At 40.8% G+C, this 20009-nt stretch overlaps 2 protein-coding genes across 8 annotated transcripts in view; both read right to left on the bottom strand.

The window, feature by feature from the left end:
• Nucleotides 1-20009, bottom strand: part of RPS26 (ribosomal protein S26) — a 104738-nt gene that overhangs the window by 11329 nt on the left and 73400 nt on the right. The window lies entirely within an intron of this gene.
• Nucleotides 453-18799, bottom strand: IKZF4 (IKAROS family zinc finger 4). 7 transcript variants are annotated; one of them, XM_072135053.1, is made up of 8 exons: nucleotides 18528-18797; nucleotides 15758-15812; nucleotides 13549-13650; nucleotides 12835-13095; nucleotides 12224-12427; nucleotides 11013-11147; nucleotides 9259-9390; nucleotides 453-8760 (listed from the first exon to the last, which is right to left on the bottom strand). In XM_072135053.1, exons 1-8 carry the CDS (start codon nucleotides 18561-18563, stop codon nucleotides 8057-8059), a joined length of 1629 nt encoding a protein of 542 aa, XP_071991154.1. In that variant the 5' UTR covers nucleotides 18564-18797; the 3' UTR covers nucleotides 453-8056. The 7 variants fall into 7 exon arrangements, with proteins under 7 accessions (XP_071991154.1, XP_071991157.1, XP_071991153.1 ...); XM_072135056.1 differs by having other exon boundaries at nucleotides 12224-12391; nucleotides 18528-18796; XM_072135052.1 differs by having other exon boundaries at nucleotides 11013-11162; nucleotides 18528-18795.

Below are 20009 nucleotides of genomic sequence, written 5' to 3'. Positions count from 1 at the left end.
ATACAAATTACAGACCTCTCTATTCTTTGTAGGTTGGAAAATGTGCAAAAATCGGCCTGGGATCAAATACATATTTCCCCCACTGTATATGGTGAATACACTGCAAATCTGTTGGTGGCAGACTGCTGCTGATTATGTAATGAGATAGGCCTTGGCTGCTGAGACAAGATTGGTGGCCCCTGTTAACTTCAGTGTGGGGCGATCATCTGGTCCAAGCCATTGGGGCTAGACTATGTGTGACTGACATTTTAAAGAGGACATACACTGTGTATGGAGAGGATACACTAGTTACAGTAATAGTATGTTGTGCGTTGGGAAGGGGAATAAAAACCTTTAAAATAAAAAGAGCAGTAACCCTGGTTTGAGTCCAATATAAAGCTCTAAATATGATATGAATCCCTAGCAATTTAATAATATAGGGGGAAGAAAAGAAATAGAACATAATAAATTACTTAAGTTTTATTTATAACAGATCTTCAGCCAGAACAATACAAAACATACAGTATCTTCATTACACAAATGTTACTTACACTATGTTACAGATACAAAAATGCTTTGCAGCAAATTTTTTCTTTTTTTCTTTTTATGAAAAGCAAGTTTAACCTCACAAACAAAAGGGAGAGAATAAAAGGATTAAAAGAACATGAACCCAGTGGTTGGAATCAGATTGAAAAAATATTGCACTTGCTGCTGAAATGGCTGGAACAAGGAATGGTCAGGTAGGGAAGAGTTATTTTGTCAGTCTAAGTAATATTTAGTATAGTCAGCAATGACTGAGCTCAGCAGTGAATATCCTGTCAGTTACCCTTTAGACAGCCCTTTTACATCAAACCGCATTTCATTCACCGCCTGTCGTGTGTATTTGAATAAAGGGCTTATGAAGACATCTGTCCTACATTAAAAATATTAGGAAAACGTAAAAAAAAAATGCCTAAATGGAGCAGCCCCCATTATTTTCTATTTTAATTTGGCCAAAATTTACATTTCAAATTTTAATGTGTTTAGCAGAAAGCTACCAGTTTCTTATAAGTGAACACTCATCTTGTATAGCAAGTAGTGAAACATGATCACTCTTCTGTCAATGGAAAACACAGATTTATCCAAATGTTGATTGATGAACTAAGATATCACAAAAACATTCAGAACTTTACGCAGTTTCAAAATCCTCTACTCTGCAACCATAAATACATGTGAGTTAGCCACTTGCAATTTCCATATGCCTAATTTATGGTCATTCTCCTGCAGCTATTGTGCATGAAATAACGGGGCATGTAAATGTTCTGCATCTGACCGCACAGAGACAGAAGTGGGCAGCAGTGGCACTAAATTTGGGGCAGGTCCAACTGTAGGGGGGATGGGTTTAAGGAGACCTCATCCCCTCCCTTTTCCACCTGGCTGAGCACATGGTCGTGTGCATGGGGGCCTTAAAAATGGAAGACTAGACATGGTGCGTTTAAGCCAACCAGAAAACAAGAATAGAGTGCTATAAATAAGGAAGTGTGGGTTATTAGAGTATTAAATGTAGATAACTTGATCCTAGGTCAGACCATAGATGTGCCTAATTTGTCACAAGGCATGTTCCAATAGATTTGCCAGATGTTGTAACACACCTTTCTTCCTATTCTCTATACAGGCAGTCCCTGGGTTAGGTTCTGTAGGTTTGTTCTTAAGTTGAATTTGTATGCAAGTCGGAACTGTATATTTTATAGTTGTAACCCCAGCTAAAAAATTTTTTGGTCTCTGACAAATTTATTTTAAAAATGTTGGGTTGTCATAACAAACAGGATTAACACTAAAGCTTAATAACAGACACCTTTGATAAGTGTTACAGCTTATTATTGTAGCCTAGGGCTAACGTACAGTAAATTACCCACATCCAGAGGTCCGTTTGTAACTAGGGGTAGTCTGTAAGTTGGGTGTTCTTAAGTAGGGGACCGCCTGTATTGGCTTATACCAAACTAGAGTGCCAAATTTCAGCAATTTTTTGCATTTCAAATCCTCCTCGTCTACACCCCTTTCAAAACGAAGTCGTGGAAAGCATCAACATAAATCAGGAGTAAGGCCTTACTTTGGGTTTTTTTGGTTCAATAATTGTTACATATTTGAGGAAATTTACTATACAATTAATAAAAGGTGGTGAACTGCACCTAAAAATTTTTGGTAAAGGAACAGTGACTAAAACAGGAACTGAAACACAAATTATACGACCCTTGTACCTTTCAGCTTGACTTGTGGATACTGCTAAGATGTTAAGTAAAAATAGGTAACGTAATTAAGTCCTCATCTAAATTCTAGTCTTTTCTATCAATTAATTACTTTTATATTAAAATAAATGATTCCCACTGGAAAAAGAAAACAAATTATAGGTTTTTTTCACATTTCCTGTTACAACATCTTAATTTCTAATGACACAAAAAAATGGGAGGAGATGAAATCTTTCCAAATAAAACACTGAATTCACAAAAACAAAAAAAGGATAAAATCAAACTGGCAGTTCATGGAAGACAAGTTTCAGCATCATATGATCTATTAAAGAGAACCTCACAGGTGCTTCTCCAACCTATATACTGGCCCCAGCATCAAGTAATGGCCTTTCCCATGGTGCCCCTCAATAAGTTTCTGATGCTGAAAGGAATGTGTAAGCTCTTTAAACCTTAGATTGGTATGATGGATATGGTTTGTGTAAGGAAAAGTTAAATGATTTTCCAATATACTTTACTTTTAGATCTCTGCTTGCTGTCATTCTACAGAAAACTTCTAGATTTACTTCCAGTGGACAGATATCTGTCCCTGGTCATGGATGGACACACAGGTGCACAAGCTGTTTGTATCTCACGGCTCTGATTTCTGGCTTTAATAATAACTGCTCGTGCACCTGTAACCAAACTGCAGATGGGACAGGTACTACCAATAAGCTTGTGCACCTGTGTGACATCACATGACCATGGACAGCTTTCTATCCACTGAAGGTAAATAATCTTTCTTTAGCAGGACAGAAAGCAGAGAAGAAAAGGAAGGAATTGATACAGAAAGCATATTAGAAAATTGTTTTCCTTACACAAACAATATAAAAAATTAGCAGAAAGTAGACAACCCCTTTAACTAGTCACAGGGGCGGCAAGCAAATTAGTCTAGTCATTCACGTCATCTTTCTCATAAATATGGGTGGTAGTTCAGGAGGGTATCGGGCAATGAGGGACATACGTCTTAGTGACATAGAAAAGACGTCTATTTAGCACAAAGACTACACGATTAAATGAAGCGGCTCTCCATCCCCTTTGAAAAATTTGTAAATGTCTATAACTTTGCTTTTCAACATAAACTTACAGAGGAGCACTATGGGTAAGTCAATACCTTTGGTGGCAGAAGTCAGCATGAATCTTGATGACCAATACAGTATTGTAGCAATGGTCACACATGTGTAGTCACTCACATCACCACTGCAGCAATCTTCTCAACACTGAGCTTTCCCCTCTGCAGTTTGACATATAATAATAAAGATCACTTAGAATACACAGGCGTAGAGTTTTTTGTATTTTAATAAAGAGTCTTAGATTTAGCAGTATTATAATGCAACCATGAAAAGTTCTATTTTCATTTTCAAGATGGACAAATAAAATATAGAACCAAATAATGAAATGCAGCAACAGCAGGTATTGTACAGTAGGAGATGAAGCACACGACTAGAAAAGGGAAAAACAAACAAAGTGGCTGCTGCTGCTTCTAGTAAGTGCTTTACCTCACCCTATTAAAGGATTTGCAGCAACACATCTTATTTAATCTATAAAACAACCTCCATGTTGCTGCTGCTGTTGCTTCTATGGATGTGCTAAAGAGGGATAAAGGAAGAGCAATGTGTGCAGTGTTCATCATACGACAAAATCCCCGCTATAGCCAATGTTCTGCATAAATCAGCAGGTAGTTCTATAAATACTTCATGAGATTAGTCATAAAATGTCCAGAAATAGTGCAATTACTCAAATGCACACAATTAAGGGTTAAAGTGCTTGACCACATACTTCTTTAATGAAAAAGCCAAAACGCTCATTTAAAGAGGACATTTTTGCAAGATGCCAAGCAAATATTTAAGGATTTTTTTTATGCTAAATTTAAAATTGTTTTCCAGGTAAAATTGCAATTTAACATAAACTGGGTTTCCAGTTTAAAAAAACTAAACAATAATAATAATAATGACTTGTGTGAACTAAAGGTCCTAAATAGTACGGTTACAACACCTAGCACTTCCTAGCAGTAATTTGCTGTGGGGGTACCAGGTATTAAATGGATATTTCACTTATTCCATTGATCTTTGTGGCCAGAAACCCCATTGAATCCTTTATCACCATACAGCCTGTAGTTCCTGCTCTACTCGCCAGGTGGCTCTTCAGATGCGAAAACACTTTGTGCTGCAACTTGTAAATGCCAGAGCATAGTCGAGCACTGATACAGCAAGGACGGAAACCTAATACATATAAGGAACTCATACAAAAATATGGGTTGTAAATACACAACTTTTGGCTGCACTAGAAGTATCTTTTTGTAAATGTTGTGGTTGAAAAAGGGGGGGTGGGGGTTGGAAACTTTAAATAAAAACATTTAATTAAAGTAGTAGTATTACTTACAAGAACCGCTGCTTGAGGCAGGTGTTGTTTTTGCAATAAAAGTTACCCTTTAGACTTGTTTCATGCGGCCATAATACTTTTGAACACATTGAAACAGAACTGAATTTGTGGACATAATATGGATTATAAAAATCAAACCACTTAATGAGCATCTAAAAAAAAGGAGGCCTCAACAGTTAAAGTGCAATGGAATAACATTTTTCTGAGAACTTTCCCTATTCACTTTGCGTCACTTTTGTGCAAAGAGTTTGGTTCTAAACTTCAATGGGAATGTCCTCCGCATCCCGATTACAGAACAGAAGAAAAATACTTCCATTTACACTACATGAGAAGTTTTCAGAGGTGTTCTGCGTTGCTTTGGTTTTACGTCTGGGCTTGAACCCAATTAACTTAATAGAAATATTGTTTGGAGGGATTTGTTGTTTGCACCAGAGATCACTTAGCTGCTGGAGAATAGGAAAAATAAAAAAAAAAACACGGGACACCGGTTACATCACTTAAGATACAATATGTGAAAAGACCCTCAGAAAAAAACCCTCCTACTTTGAGGCCGTGGCATTACTGCCACATGTGCATACAGCAAAATACTACTGAATTTTTCATTTTCTTGGGGTGTAAAATATTTTTATATGTATTAAAGTATCAACATACGACTGGTATAAAGCCCATATTATCTGGGAATGCGTTAAAGCTATCGGAAGCCACATACCTGATGGGGAGCTGAATTACTGAGAGAACAGCAAACTCCTCTCTGCTGTGTGGGGAAACCAGAAGGTAGAAAATGTCATTTAAAATAAGGAGGAGGTTTTTAAAATTTGTAGTGCAAATTTAATCGAAGGGCTTCACTTTTATTTCGGTTTCAGGCACCAGGCTTGAGAAGCTACGGAATTACACAAAGAATCACAGAATAAAAATACAAGTTATTTAAAACCAGACATACGCTGTAACAGAAACATCTACACGGTATAGAGAACAGTTTCAATGATCACCCATTATAAATGGCTTATAGGGCAGCAAAGAAAAAGATTAACAACTCCAACACAAACAATACTGCCCTGTCTTGTTTTAGCGACTTTCCTCCAGGTATCAGTACTGTAGAAAGCTCTGCTCTAAGTAGCGTTAGGTTCCTATAACTAGATTACCGGAGTGCTGAAGGCACTTGTACGATATCTTCATCAACTAGAAAGACTGGTAACAGTAATGAAATAATACACAAACCAAATCCTGGAATCTAGTAAAGCATCTTAAACTTCATCTTTACATCTGCTAGCAAAATCCAGGCTTCCATTTGTTGTAAACAAGCCACATGAGGATTCTCGGGAAGAGGGCAACTATTCAGGTCCCCCCCTGAATTACATAGTTAAAGGCTTATGTCAGTGAAATCATGGTGTCCACTATAAATACTGTTTGGTGTTAGATCTGCCATCATTGCATTCTCTTGGGACTACCAGACATACAATCCATCTTAGGTGGTCTAATAAAGAATGAATGGAGCAGTTGTATAAATGGGACCACAACTCCAAGTGGTGATAACGTGATATAACCAGAAGAATTTGATCATTGTGGGCAGTGGGTTCTGAAGTCCTGGCACATGTTTCAAATAGGATAGAGTGGACAGTGAAAGGTGTTGCACCATAGATAGCAGACAGGGGGCCAGGCAATATAGCTGGTTGAGCTGCAGTAACATACAGTTTAATATATAGGCAGGAAATCAAATGCAATATACTCACTAGAAAGATGGAGGCCCCATTAAAAGACCAGCTCCCTCTAACAAAGTGATTATATGACATATAGATATGTTAAATGAGTATTGAGGTCTTGTGTGCATTAGAGGATCTTCGTTGTACCATATTCTAATCTACTATTAATAGAAGAACATTATTTTATCAACCCTAAAATAAGTAGGTGGTAGATTGTATTAAAAGCTATACTTTTATTAGTTGGCTGGGTGGAAATGGAGTGGGAAGAGGTGCCATTGAGTAGAGTATACTCTATATACAATGCCAAGAAGTATGTCAGGTCAAACTAAACTACCCTTCCCCCGTGCGGTTGTGTTGGGGAACCGTTCTATGATCTGTACATGGAACTAAAGACACAAGCCATATTACAGCCATCTGAAGTGCATTTCATGAAATTGGACAGAAAATTGTTTCAATAAGAAAGTCAGATTATTTTGCAGCAGTTTTCGCTGCGCCATCTGAAAAAACCCAAGCAGCTGCAATCCGAGAGTGTGCTCTGATTTGACATATAAATCCACGTGTTTTGGGGCCATAAAATTCTTATTTTATATATTTTTTTCATATATTTTTTTTACCATCTTAAAATGAGTGACCATTTTATGTTATTAATGCAATATAGAATTAAGTAATGATGTGCAGAACTAATCCGGGCCATAATGTAGGAGAGTGCTTGATAGTTACAGCTAGGTACAGAACACGTTCCCTACAAACAGGATGGTCAAGAAAATAAGATGGGATTTCATAGAGAAAAATAAACCTGCTCTGCCAGACATGGTCCTGCAGCCAAGACTAGCAGGAAAGGAAAGACCAATATAAATACAACAGGAAAATAATACAGTATAATGATAAACCTAAGATACAATCCAACTGGAAAGGACTGGACAACTTACAGTTCATAGAATATTCTTTCAGTCAGTGCAAAGAACAGAAAAAAAAAAGGAAACAAGAGGACTTCATTCTGTAATGAGGTTTAAGGGAGAGTGCCAACGTTTTCAACGATCAAACAGTCTTATTAAGGTGCTACAACTTGCCCATCTACATGAGAAGAATTGTGTCTACAAAGTCATTCCCAGTTTACCAGGTTCTGAAATTAGAAGACCATAACGAAAGGGAAAAAAAATATAAAAAAACAACAGACGAACATAACTAGAACCTTAATAACTGTAACAGGTATTAAACTTTTCAGTTCATGGGGGCTAGGTTTAGGCTGGTGACATTATGCCACTTACGCTTGTATTGATCCTATGTACTCCCAAGGGCAATAAGGCGCATTAGTGCATTTGCCAAGCAGGTTACATGTTCCCCAAACACACAATACAAGCTCCAGTAGTGCCTTACTGCCTTGTCCCCATCAATACCTGTACCCACCTTCATGCAATGCTTCACACAGTGACACATCCAGCACTAGATCCGCATTAGCAGGTCACGGAGAATAACTTTTCTCCTGTAACAAATTACAGTAGTGATAAATGAAGTTATGAAATGAACAAAAAAAAAAAAAAAGGAACATTTAAAAAGTGCTTAAAATCCTTGTGTTCCACTCATTCATCACAAAAAACCCCCACAAAAAAAGCTTGTAAAAGTTGAATCTTGAAAAATCTGATAGCAAACATCCACCAGCCTTATGGTCTGACTGTGTCTGAGCCTTTTTGTAGAGGGGGAGGGAGGGAGAGTTCAGTTCCCCCTACCCCTCTGTTAAACCTTGTGCTCTCCTCTCACAATATGGGATGAGAATTCGTACCGATCCTGACTGTGATAGCCACATATATTGCACTCAAAAGGGTCTCTGAAGCCATGGCATCCCATGTGGATAGTGAACATGACATGGTCCAGGAAGAGTACTCGGCAGTGCTCACACTTGAAGACCTTTACTTGCTCACCGTCCTCTCCCAACACCCGTAGGGTTTCCTTGGCAGTGCCAGGCCCAGAGCGGGAAGGATTTATCACACCCGTTTCAGGCGGCCTCTGGTCCTCTTTGGCATAAGCCGGGCTTTGCCGGCTGCTGGTGGCTTGAGAGCCTCTTTCTTCATGGTTGCTTTCAGTGTCTGTGGTTGAGTCCTGGCAGCCATTTGTAGGAGAAGCTCCATGCTCAGTTCGTCCTCTGAAGTGAATCTGTGCCCCATCTGGTATGTCTTCATGGCCCTCTGCTGCTTCACGGTTTCCTGGCATGTCAGGCCTTCCAGACATAGGCTGTAGTTGGGTGTACACTGAGCTAATGACTGGGGTGATCTCTGAGATGCAGTTTGTAGGTGGCAAGCGCATTGGACCTCCAACAAAAGCTAATGGATTTCCATATGATGGGTCAAGAGGGTGGTGAGCGACCATCTCCATGTCCTTCTCAAAACTAGAGTTGATGTCATATGGAAGATCAGCAAGACTAAGCCGCATCTGTTTCTCCCCTGTGGAGACATAAAAAAAATAACAAAGCATAAGAAACTGGCCAATAATCATTAGTTTCAGCTCTACTGAAAAATCGGGGAAGCAGGAACTCTGTGCCTCCTGGGGATGCATGCTCAGAGCTCAGTCTGGACATAACACTTTTCACACTCCGTGATCAGTCCATGATGTGAATCCAACAATATGAATCCTGTCTAAAGTTTTGGATACGCGAAGGAAAAATCTGCATTTAAACTCCAGAACAATGATCACATACAAGTATAAGTACAGCAATGGAAAAGTTTCCATATAGTCTTACGGGACATAGCTAGGGTATGACACACAACTTTACTTGCATGGGAAACAATGCAGAGAACTACACAGAAATAACTAAATAATCACACCACACGACTATTCTGCTTTTCAGAGCGGAGATTTTTTGTCTATCTAAATGACTTGCCACTAGATGGCATTACAAAAATTAGATACAGGCAGCACCCTCTCTAATCACGCGCGCTTACCCGGAAATTTCTGAGGTGTGGAGCGCTTGCGCTTTGTGAGGTTGCTTGCCAGCCGATCCATAAAAGACGGCGGGTCAGAGGAGTGGTGCATCAGGGCATCAGGTCCCAGATCCAGGTCTCGTATCTCCTCACCTGAAGGGAAAGGAGAGAAGAGATTGGGCCACCTGTTGGTGCTATCTAGTGTGCTGTATCAACATAGGCATCAGTTGCCTCAGTACAGGCAATGATTTCCATCAGTCCTGGGACCAGAATAAAAGTAATAGGAGTCACAGTAAAAGACTATGTGTTGCAAAAACAATCTTAAAAAGTATTAAGTTCAAGACCAAGACGTTTTTAAGCAATAGAATCTAAGCTCTTGTGAGCAGAGCCCTTACTCCTTTTTAATTTACTTAAGTTGTTTTCTGACAAGTCTAAATTCTGTCTGTATGTATGCGAGAAGTGTTGTGTAAGATGTTGGAGTCAGGTCTGGTAGTTGGAGGTCTGTCTACTAGGGGCAGAAAGGGGCAGACAAGTTACTCTGACCTGCATTATATAGAAGAAGACTTCCAACCTTCAACATCCCGTACATGGATACGGAAATCCATTACAATTTAAGGCCCCTTCTACACTAGCGAGTGTGATGCGATGAACTCGCATCACACTCGCAACGCAAGCTGCCGGGAACGCACGGCCCGAACCCTGCACCGCGGGAGTGAACTGACATGCTGAGTTCACTCCCGCGGTGCAGCGTTCGGGCCGTGCGTTCCGGGCAGCTTGCGTTGCGAGTGTGATGCGAGTTCATCGCATCACACTCGCTAGTGTAGAAGGGGCCTTACAGATGTCACTTTTGATTCGCTTTGTGTTGATCGACAGGTCCCAGCAATCACATTTATCCCCATCCTCTGGGTAAGAGATGAATGCCTCTACTGACAAACAATCATCATAAGATATGCAAGGCCTGCACTATACAGTATCTGCACTTATCAGGGCAACACAAGGGGTCTTCCAGTCATGGGCCCAGTCACAGCACCAAGGAAGAGGGGCCATCCTTTCTGCAGAACAGGAAATCCCCATTTCCTCCATTAGATGAGAGGGGTCTCATGTGACGGTTGTGCATGCCCGATGGTGCTCTACTAAACAGTATAGGACCTCCTCACAAATAGTCTAGAACCTAGCCCGGCAATCTTCAATGAACGGAGTTGGAAGCGTACTTGCGTCACGCCAGTAACAGGCTGCAATGGACCATTTACCAGGATGGCATTACACCTCACCTATGTGATGCAGACTTGTCCTGTGCCAGCATTTTACTTTACTCGTTAAATGGGTTGGAACCACTACTGAAATTATCCCCTATCCACATGATAAGGAATAACAAGCTGATCAGCAAGGGCCCAATTGCTGAAAGTAGCAATGATCACGAGAAAAGAGTAACAGAGTGTTGGAAATTGCCAAAGTGCTTGGCTATCTTTTGCAGTCCCATAGACAAGAGAATGGGAGTGATGGAGTAACCCGAGCGCCGTACTCCGCAGTCTCCTTGCATGACCTGCTACTTAGCTCATCTCGGGAAGTGATGAGGGGTCCTTCGGACCTCCGTTCTTGTGATCTATGGGGTCTTCCACCGATCAGAAAGTTAGGCCCTATCCACAGGTTAGGACCCAACTTGTAAACATCCCAAACATCACTCTGTAACATCTTAGTTTATTTGTATATGTCCCCTATGATTTGTAAAGCATTCCGGAATATGATAGCGCTATATAATTATAGATTGTTAATACCTGAATGTGAGGAGAGATGCTGGCCTTCATTGCCGAGGCTCTGTAAGTAGTTGTGGCAGCGCTCCTTGTGTTCCTCCAGTGTGTTCTGCTGCTTGTAGCTGCGGCCACAGTAGTTGCATTTGTAGGGCTTGCCGACTGTGGGGGAGGAGACTGGAAAAAATGAAAAATAGAGCCTGCCCATAAAACAGAGATATGTGTCCTACAAGCTTTATATAAAAAAAAGGGGCAGAGTACATTAGAAGAAATGCTATTAAAAAAATTCCAACTTAAAATCATTGTAGGAGCCTTATACATATTGCAAAACAAAAAAAAAGCATTTTAGTAGAAAGTTACATGCCAAAACTGCTTTTTATTGGGCAATTCTTCCACAGTTGGAACTTTTTCCAACTTTCCAGTACATGGTACAAAATATGAAATGGTGCCAACAGGAAGTACAGTTTGTCTTGGAAGAACTCATACAGCTCTAAATGGAAATGGATTGTGGAAAGAGGGGAATGAAAAAAAGGAAACAAACCTAGTCCTCAAAGGGTCCTCGAAGGGTTTAAAAAAAAATTACATCGTGGATTGTAACCATGTTGACTTCGTAATTAAAATGACCAAATTGGCTTAAATTACAGTACTGTGAGTACAGCAAAGGTATGGATAATTTTAAAGTGTTTTCCAGAATTTAAGAAGTGTTGTTCAGCTGCAGGGGAGAAGTTAAACTGCTAAAGGAACTTTTCTCCACCACCATTGCAGCACCACTGCTCCAGTCACGGGAGTGCCTATACTGGAGACTACATTGCAGCACAAACAAGAATGTAGGTGGCAAAATGGAGGCCAGAAAAGGTTCCCAACATCTAATTCTTACAGAACCTTTAGTGCAGTCGCGTGTTGTATTTTTAGATTACATACAGTAAAAAAATCTTAAGCAATCAATATTAGACAATGTAAGATAAAACACGTTTAAGTAAACATGCATCTGAATTCCTAGAATACAGTGGGATTAAGAGTCTGTATTCATTATATTAAATAAAAAAATAATATATATTATATTTGATCTATCAATTATATGGACAACAATAGTCAGTGGTCCTCAGAAAGACGTAGCAATGAATACCCTCATATATATCAGCATGCACAGTGGATACTAGAATGAATGTGATCATGGAGTGTGAAGAGAGAGAATAGTGTCCAAACATCTTCAGCACAATACTTTTAGGTGGACTCACCAGCGTGTGTGCGCAGATGACCTGTTAATGCGTCCCGTCGGCGGCAAGCGTAGTTACAGAAGGGGCACTTGAAAGGCTTCTCACCCGAGTGCAGTTTGATGTGACGCAAGAGGTTTCCCTTCTGGGTAAAGGAGGCACCACACTGGTTACAGTGAAATGGCCGCTCACCTGAAACAGCATCAAACATAAAGTCCCCGCTGAGTGCTGCAACACAACAGCAAGCTGGTTAGTATCTTATCGACACATGTCACTAAGGCCCATCAGTCTCTGCCTACTTCTACTTCTCTAGAAGGTGTGCCTAAAATTGAAGCAGAACATAGAAGTGTTTGACATGTACAGATGGCTAATTGCTGTCTAAGCTGTGCAGCATCATGGCCATAAGAAGCAGCATTATAATGTTACACTAACCAGTACATTACAAATAGCACAAGATGCCTTGACAGGTTTATCCCATACATCATATTCTTTTTCCCATTTTTAAAAGGGTACTTTATCTAGTATGTACAAAGGCATCATGTATGGAGTCACCTTAATATAACCTGATACACACGAGAAAAAAAAAAAGCTTAAAACCAAGTGGCAGCTATATTGCTACCTGTAGTCAGGCTCACCCGTGTGGCTCCTTTTATGCACCATCAGCACATTTGGACCAATGCAGACCATCCCACAAATGTCACACTTCAGCTTGCCATTGGGTAGGCGGATGCCTCCTGGAGAATGGGGATCCTGTCCAGGGCCATCACAATACCCAAGTGGCTCGACCAGCGAGTCATCGGGCATGGCCCCATCATCTTTCTCACTTAGTCGGTCTTCATGGTTGAGAAGACGCCCAGATTCATCATCGCTGTACATTTCTACCTTTATGGAGTTTGCTGTAAGGACAAAACCAGAAAAGGAAAAAAACCAAAAAGTAAATATTACTTATTTGTTACAGATTTTTGTTTATTTGTTTGTTTTTAGCATTTTTGTCGCTGTACTGTATATGTATTGAATGATACATTTTACTATATACATAAAAAGAACCAAAGACTACAAGAGGTGGTCACATATTACTTTACATAAACCTTCATTTATCCATTGCCTGACCTAAAAATAATTAAGCATAATGAAATACAGAAATATATTAGGAAACTCCAAGCCTCCATTTTCTAGGGTTATATTTGTATCATGTCAGCTGTTACCTGGGGAATATGTCCTCATCTCCCTGAAGGCTGTAGCTTCCAGGCGCCACATACTTCTACGTATCTTGACAGGTAATAGACGAGGATCATCTAGCTCCAACACTGGGTTCATAGTAAGAAGAGCAGCTGAAAGCATACACTTACCACTTAGTGAGCGGCTCGGGGATGAGTGTCTGCTGTTTGGCGTGCTCACAGTTGGTCCAATCAATGCTTCAGAGAAATCCTTTTCCAAAGAAGAGTCTCCTGCTGCAGTTTCAAGGAAAACATTGTAACTAGACAGGTATAGGGAGGAGTGTGGTCTGGCAAAGGCCCAGTAACCTCAAACAAACCATAAGCACTAGAAAGGCAGTATCAGAGGCGCATGATGCTGCTCCAAGACTTAACAAATGACGGCCTAACTTGAAAGGTGAACGCCTCCACTCACCCCCAACTCTCAATATATTATCACCAAGGATGACCCCCCGCCTGAAATTCAGCGAAGAAGCTTTAATGTTTCCCCAAAGAATTGGAACCTATTAGCCAATTCATAAGGAATGGCAAAGGCCAGCAATTTTATAGAGCTGGAACGTCTAAGTGGATATTCACATATAGATTTGTTAGGCCGGCGGCACACGTGGCGTTTTGAACCCAGTATGTCAGATCACAGGAATGAGAATTACACAGAATGATAACACAGCGAACACAAAGAGATCGAAATCTTGAAACATAACATCAGCATGAATTATGGCACAGCCAAAAGTTGACAGTAATAACATGTCTTTGTAAATCAAATAAAACATTCTGCATTCACGACCAATCTGCTTGTCTTTTTAACGTTTTAACAGTAGGCATAAACAGCAGGCCTCAAAGGGGCCTCCAAAGGGTTCAGAAAAAAGAGAGCATGTGAAAGGGTAATAGGGATTCTGATTAAAAATGTCAGGAGTGGCATCACCCTTAGGGCGGTGGCAAATGTGGCGTTTTGAACCCGGTTTTATTCCATTTTTAGTCATCCGTTTTCAGCCCGTTAAAATTGCATGCGTTTTTGAAACCGCATAAGTTTTTGTCCGGTTTTCCCAATTAAAAATGGACAAAAACGGATGCATTTTCCAAAAAAACCCATGCGTTTTTTAATGGACTGAAAACACATGACTAAAAACAGATTGAAAACACCACGTGTGCCACCACCCTTAGGCTTACAAAATCAGTTTTTAGAGGAGATTTGCATAATTACATCGCTGTCAAAATTGAATTTACAAAACACATATATTAACATACATTTTAACAATGTGTTGACACATTCATATTTGTTAATATTGCGTTTACGTATGCATTTTGTAAACACAATGTTGACAGCAATTTAATTCGGCAAATATCCTCTCTTCTGCTTACAGATAACATTCTTACAGAACCAGAAACTGGAAAAAAAAAATCTTAGAAGAGGAACAAAGTAAGAACATTCTCCAAAAAGTGGTTGGTGAATGCTGCATTTCCTCTCCTGGGATCTGTTCCCATTTACTGAGCCTTCTCCTGAAGTAATAATCACTACAGCTATGTGCACACGTTGCAGATTCCGTGCAGATTTTATTCACAAATTTTGGTGCAGGAAATCTGCAGTGTTATGCATTAGCATTAAAGTGAATGTGATTTTGAAAAGTTTAGATTATGCTTTTTTTTCCCCCCACACAGAAATTGTTGCTCAGTGAGGAAAATAAAACAATCATGTTACTTTTCTTGTGTGTTCCCAGTTTTTTTTTACATTGAAGTCTATGGGAGAGGGAAAATTTGCACCATTATATGCGTTTTTGTAAGCTTACCATGCGTTTGGCTGGTTTTAATCCGTTTCACAGCTGCCGGTTTAAAACCAGTCCAAGAACACGTGTGGCAGCACCATAAGGCCGGGGATCACACGTTCCACTAGTGTTGCGCACACCGCAAGCGCACAGGGGCATGCAATCTGTAACCAGGCCCTGCATTGCAGAAACGCAACTGTCTTTGCATTACAGCTGCTTACACATCCAGAAATAAAGAAAAATACTTTTAAACCAGCCAAACGCATTGTAACATGTAAAATGCAGGTGTTTCTGCAATGCATTTAAATATGTATTTCAAACGCAATGTGTGAATGCAACCTCATGCACACAACCATTAATGGCAGTCATGAGCTAGTAGCAAAAACTACAGTTAGGTCATAGCCGCCACTGACTTCTATTATTCACGGGGTCACAATGCGCTGGGGTGTTTAAATGCAAGACGCTGGGGCCTGGTTATTGGTCGCATGCGATAGGGCCGAGGCCCGCCCCCCCATTTACATGAGGCTTCTTTCAGGTCTATCTGTATATAGTATAATGGATAAATATGATCACTGTATACATACCTGACATATAAGATCGTCCATTGTAATCTTCAATTTCCATTTTTGACCAATAACGCTAAAACAAGAAAACAATATGTGTTAATTACTTCTTACAGCCTGCACTTACATACAAAATGCAAGTCACCCTTTCTTATATGCTCAATGCACACTATGCATCCTCCTGTACCGTATAGCTGGTACCATGAATTTATAATATGATTGACAGTTGATGGAAAGGTCAGACATTCTCAAAATTGGTGAAATGTAAAATGTTCACCCACATTTAAAGTAGCAGATTCTTCTATGGGACTAGCTGGACCAGGCAGGAGAAGGTGGTGCCGTGTTACCCAGAAGACGCTTCTCCCTGCCCCTATCATGGGTTTCTTTTTTTACCATCTAAAATAGTGCAACCTTTTAGAACAATACCCTGTTGTGCAGGAGGAGGAAGCATAGCACCATTTCATACACTGCTGGCGGAACCATTTCCTCCATTTTCTTTCCATTCAGAGAAATGCTGCCAACCACATTGCACGCCATAGTCTGTGGAAGGTGGGTTAGGTTACTTGTGAATCTGTGAAGACCCTCCTGCATTTCTTTAGGGGTATGGCAAGATTTGCAAGATGTGCAGGTAGAGGCCATCTAGAGAACTAGCAACTGCACCAACACCGACAGCCGTTTAGGCTCGGGACCATTGTGGGTAACACAGGATGAACCTAGTTATCATAAAGTGAGGTTAGAATTTGATTTGTTGATATTACATTACTTTATAACTGGAGTTGGGAACCTATAGCTCGTTAAAGTCATTGCTTAGGGGACGGAGCCTGTGAAGAGAGAAGCGGGAGCCGCCACCAAAGCGACAATGGCGGCAAAGCCTGGGTGATGGAGAGGAGCAGGGAGCGCAGGTTGGGGAATATTTTATTTTCTGCGGCCACCTATCTGCTGGGGGGGGGGGGGGGGGGGGGGCACGTGCATATTGTATGGCTCTCACAGAATTACATTTTAAAATACATATTGATCAAAATCAAGTGTAAGAACAAACGACAATTGGCCTACACGTTTCAGGCATAAAGTGGACTCTTACTCATGGCCGATTTATGTAAATATATGTACAAATTAGCCATTAGCAATGGTCCACTATATGCCTGAAACAACAATTGTCCTTTGCTCTTTCACCAGATTTTAGACAATATGTGGTGTACTTGAATTTTTATAGATGATAGAAGCATTTGGTGTGGAAAGTTTATCCTTCGCTTTAAATTAGATCTCTACAGTCCGAGAGTGGCGATCTGCACGGTGAGCTAAAAAGTACTTATTTCTTATTTCTACAGTGTCAGGAAAATCAACAGGTCCTTGATAATTTTTTGGCACAAGGCCAAGATGGGCTGTATGTGCTGCCAGGGTACACATACTAAAGAGGCCATCAAATAACACATAACATGTACATGTCAGAAATGTTATTAGCAACCCTTCAGCACTTAACAGCTACTAAATGACTTGATAAACTAGACTTTGCTTACATAACTTACTACCACCAGGAGAGGAGAATTCTGATTCATAGTATGGCTAAAAAGGTGGTCCTGCTTCAACTTAGGGTTCGTTCACATGGATGTATGGGGGACATACCTACATACGTCCCCCATAGACAGCAATAGGCGCATGGAGCGATAAGGTACTGAGCGTACCGCTCCGTACACGGGGAAAGATAGGACATACCCCACCTCCTCTCTAGCGGCTGTACATACGTCCCCCATGTGTTCCTTTAAATGCAGCAAATTCTTTTCACTTATTATATTATTACTGGCAAAAACTATGTGACCAACGTAGCACAATTGCTAGAAGCTTAAGAGAGCAGTCACACATGGGGCAAGAAACACAGTACAAGCGCACAGAGCAGGGCCTCGGCACAAACACGAGTTTCAATGGAAACCAATCCGATCAGTGACCAGCACCTGATGTCTTGCATTTAAACAATGTAAAATGTGCTGGTGCAAAAAGGAGCCCTATAGGTACTGTAAAAGTTCATTATCTAGGACTCAAAACAGTCCTCATCAGTTGTAAGGCGACTTTCGAAATTAACCCTTTTAAGGCACCGCAATGAGAAACCAAGACGTACCAAGACAAAAAAAATTGAAACTCAAATTGTCACTGAGACAAAAGAAAAAAAATTGTCTAGAACTTCAGTTATAAAATATACAGTTTCGACTTACATACAAATTCAACTTAAGAACCACCCTCCGGACCCTATCTTGTATGTAACCCGGGGTATATGGTATTTAAGAGACCAGACAAGACCTTATTGACAGGAGCAAGACAGAGAATAACAAATCTCCATCACATTCACAAATAGGAAGTTATCATAAGGATGTGAATGGTGAGGATCCCAATCCTATCATCCCATTAGGGTGACACGTCATATGATATCAAGGATAATTCATAGCGTGCAAGAATACAATGGCATTTCCTTACTACTTGATAGAACAGGGCACTGCTACAACAGAGGTGTGAACACAGCTCAAGCCCAAGCACTGCTAGTGACACAGGGGGAGGGGCGCCGTGCTCTCAGCATCCCTCACACATGTAGACGAGTCATATGAGGACAGGACCATATAACGCGCTGGCTCCATTCACACTACTAGTGGCGCCACAGGTTGTAGCTGACAGACATTCCCCCAGACCACGCTCACACTGCCCAGGCCTGAGCGGTCACACGGACAAGACACGCAGCGAATGCTTTAATCAATACCTCTATGAGAGTCAGTACTGCCCCGTATCCCCCTCTCTCTGCTCTCACCTTTCTGGGCTTCTCCTCCTCTTCCAGGAGCTTCATTCACGCCCGGAACTCTACTAGTGTCTACCCCGTGGTGTCTCTGTCTACCCCGCTATGGGGCCCGCGGTGTCCGGCGGCGACTTTACCGGAGCTGAACCGGCCCCGGCGACAACTTCCGGGGCAGCTGCCAGGCGACAGGGACGAAAGACGAGCGCAGAGCAATCGAGGACAGAGAATCAGACCTGAGCGGATGATCGAGGAGCTGATCAAACCACAGAGACTTGTGTCCTAGAGCCAGGCTGCCCCATATCATGTCAGGGATGAGCCTGAGCGAAAAACTGGACTGGATCCCAGCACGAGGGAAGCCCCTGCGATCTGGTGTGGAGAGTCTCCACTGTTTACAATGGGATCCTGTGGAGAAACGGTTAACCCCTTTAGGGCACAGGGTTTTTTCACTCATTTCTCGCTCTCCACCTTCAAAAATCCATAACTTTTTCATTTTTCTGTTTACAGAGCTGTGTGAGGGCTTATTTTGTGCATAACAAATTTTACTTTCCCGTGATGTTATTTATTATTCCATGCCGTGTACTGGGAAACCGTAAAATAATTCCAAATGTGGAAAAATTAAAAAAAAAAAAAAGGCATGTGCGTCACGTTCTTGTGGGCTCAGTTTTTACGACTTTCACTTTTCGCTCCAAATAACATGCCTACTTTATTCTTTGGTTCGGTGCGATCGCGGTGATACCAAATTTATACAGGTTTTATTGCGTTTTAATACATTTTCAAAAATTAAACATCTTCTGACGCTAATAACTTTTTCATACTTTGGAGTAGGGACCGTGTGAGGTCTAATTTTTTGCGAAATGAGACAACGTTTTTGAGGACTGTACGATATTTTGATCACTTTTCATTACATTTTTTATGTCGTGTAAAAGTCGCATTTCGGACATTTGGGCGCCATTTCCCGTTTTGGAGGTCACTGGCGTCAATAACCGTTTTTATATTTTGATAGATCGGGCATTTTGGGACGTGGCTATACCTAATGTGTTTGTGATTTTTACTGTTTATTATATTTTATTAATTTTTTACATTTTTTTACACTTTTTTTCCCTTTTTTTTTGGCACAATTTCTTAGACCCTCTAGGGTACATTAAACCTAGATGGTCAGATTGTTCCTACCATATACTGCAATACAACTGTATCGCAGTATATGGCATTTCTGCCCAGTGAGCCCTCTTCATACACCCTTCACAGCTCTGTGGCGGATATATCTGTCTCAGAGCGTGAAGGGGTTAAAGTGGTGACCGCTTGGAGACTTTGCAGTATCAAGTATTAGATGTCAATTTCAGGGTGACCATTACAACATTTTTTACTTAAAGGGAACTTGTCACCAGATTTTACCCCATTAATCTACTAGCCCAGTCAGGGAATTCATGCCCTTTCTAGAATTCCCTCATTTTTGTGAAAACATTTTTATTGTTTGAATTCCTCCTACCTCTCACCATA

The sequence above is a fragment of the Engystomops pustulosus genome, chromosome 2, assembly GCF_040894005.1.
Source record: "Engystomops pustulosus chromosome 2, aEngPut4.maternal, whole genome shotgun sequence".
In the NCBI taxonomy this organism is placed as follows: Eukaryota; Metazoa; Chordata; class Amphibia; order Anura; family Leptodactylidae; genus Engystomops; species Engystomops pustulosus.
This window is presented reverse-complemented; position numbering and strand designations above follow the sequence as displayed.

Excerpts from the sequence above, each read along its gene's own strand:
- IKZF4 (XM_072135052.1), bottom strand. The coding sequence starts at position 18,563 with ATGAAGCTCCTGGAAGAGGAGGAGAAGCCCAGAAAG. Across the intron at positions 15,813-18,527 it reads AGGAGGAGAAGCCCAGAAAG|CGTTATTGGTCAAAAATGGA; the intron begins GTGAGAGCAGAG and ends TTCTTGTTTTAG. Across the intron at positions 12,428-12,834 it reads GCATAAAAGGAGCCACACGG|CACTCAGCGGGGACTTTATG; the intron begins GTGAGCCTGACT and ends GTTGTGTTGCAG.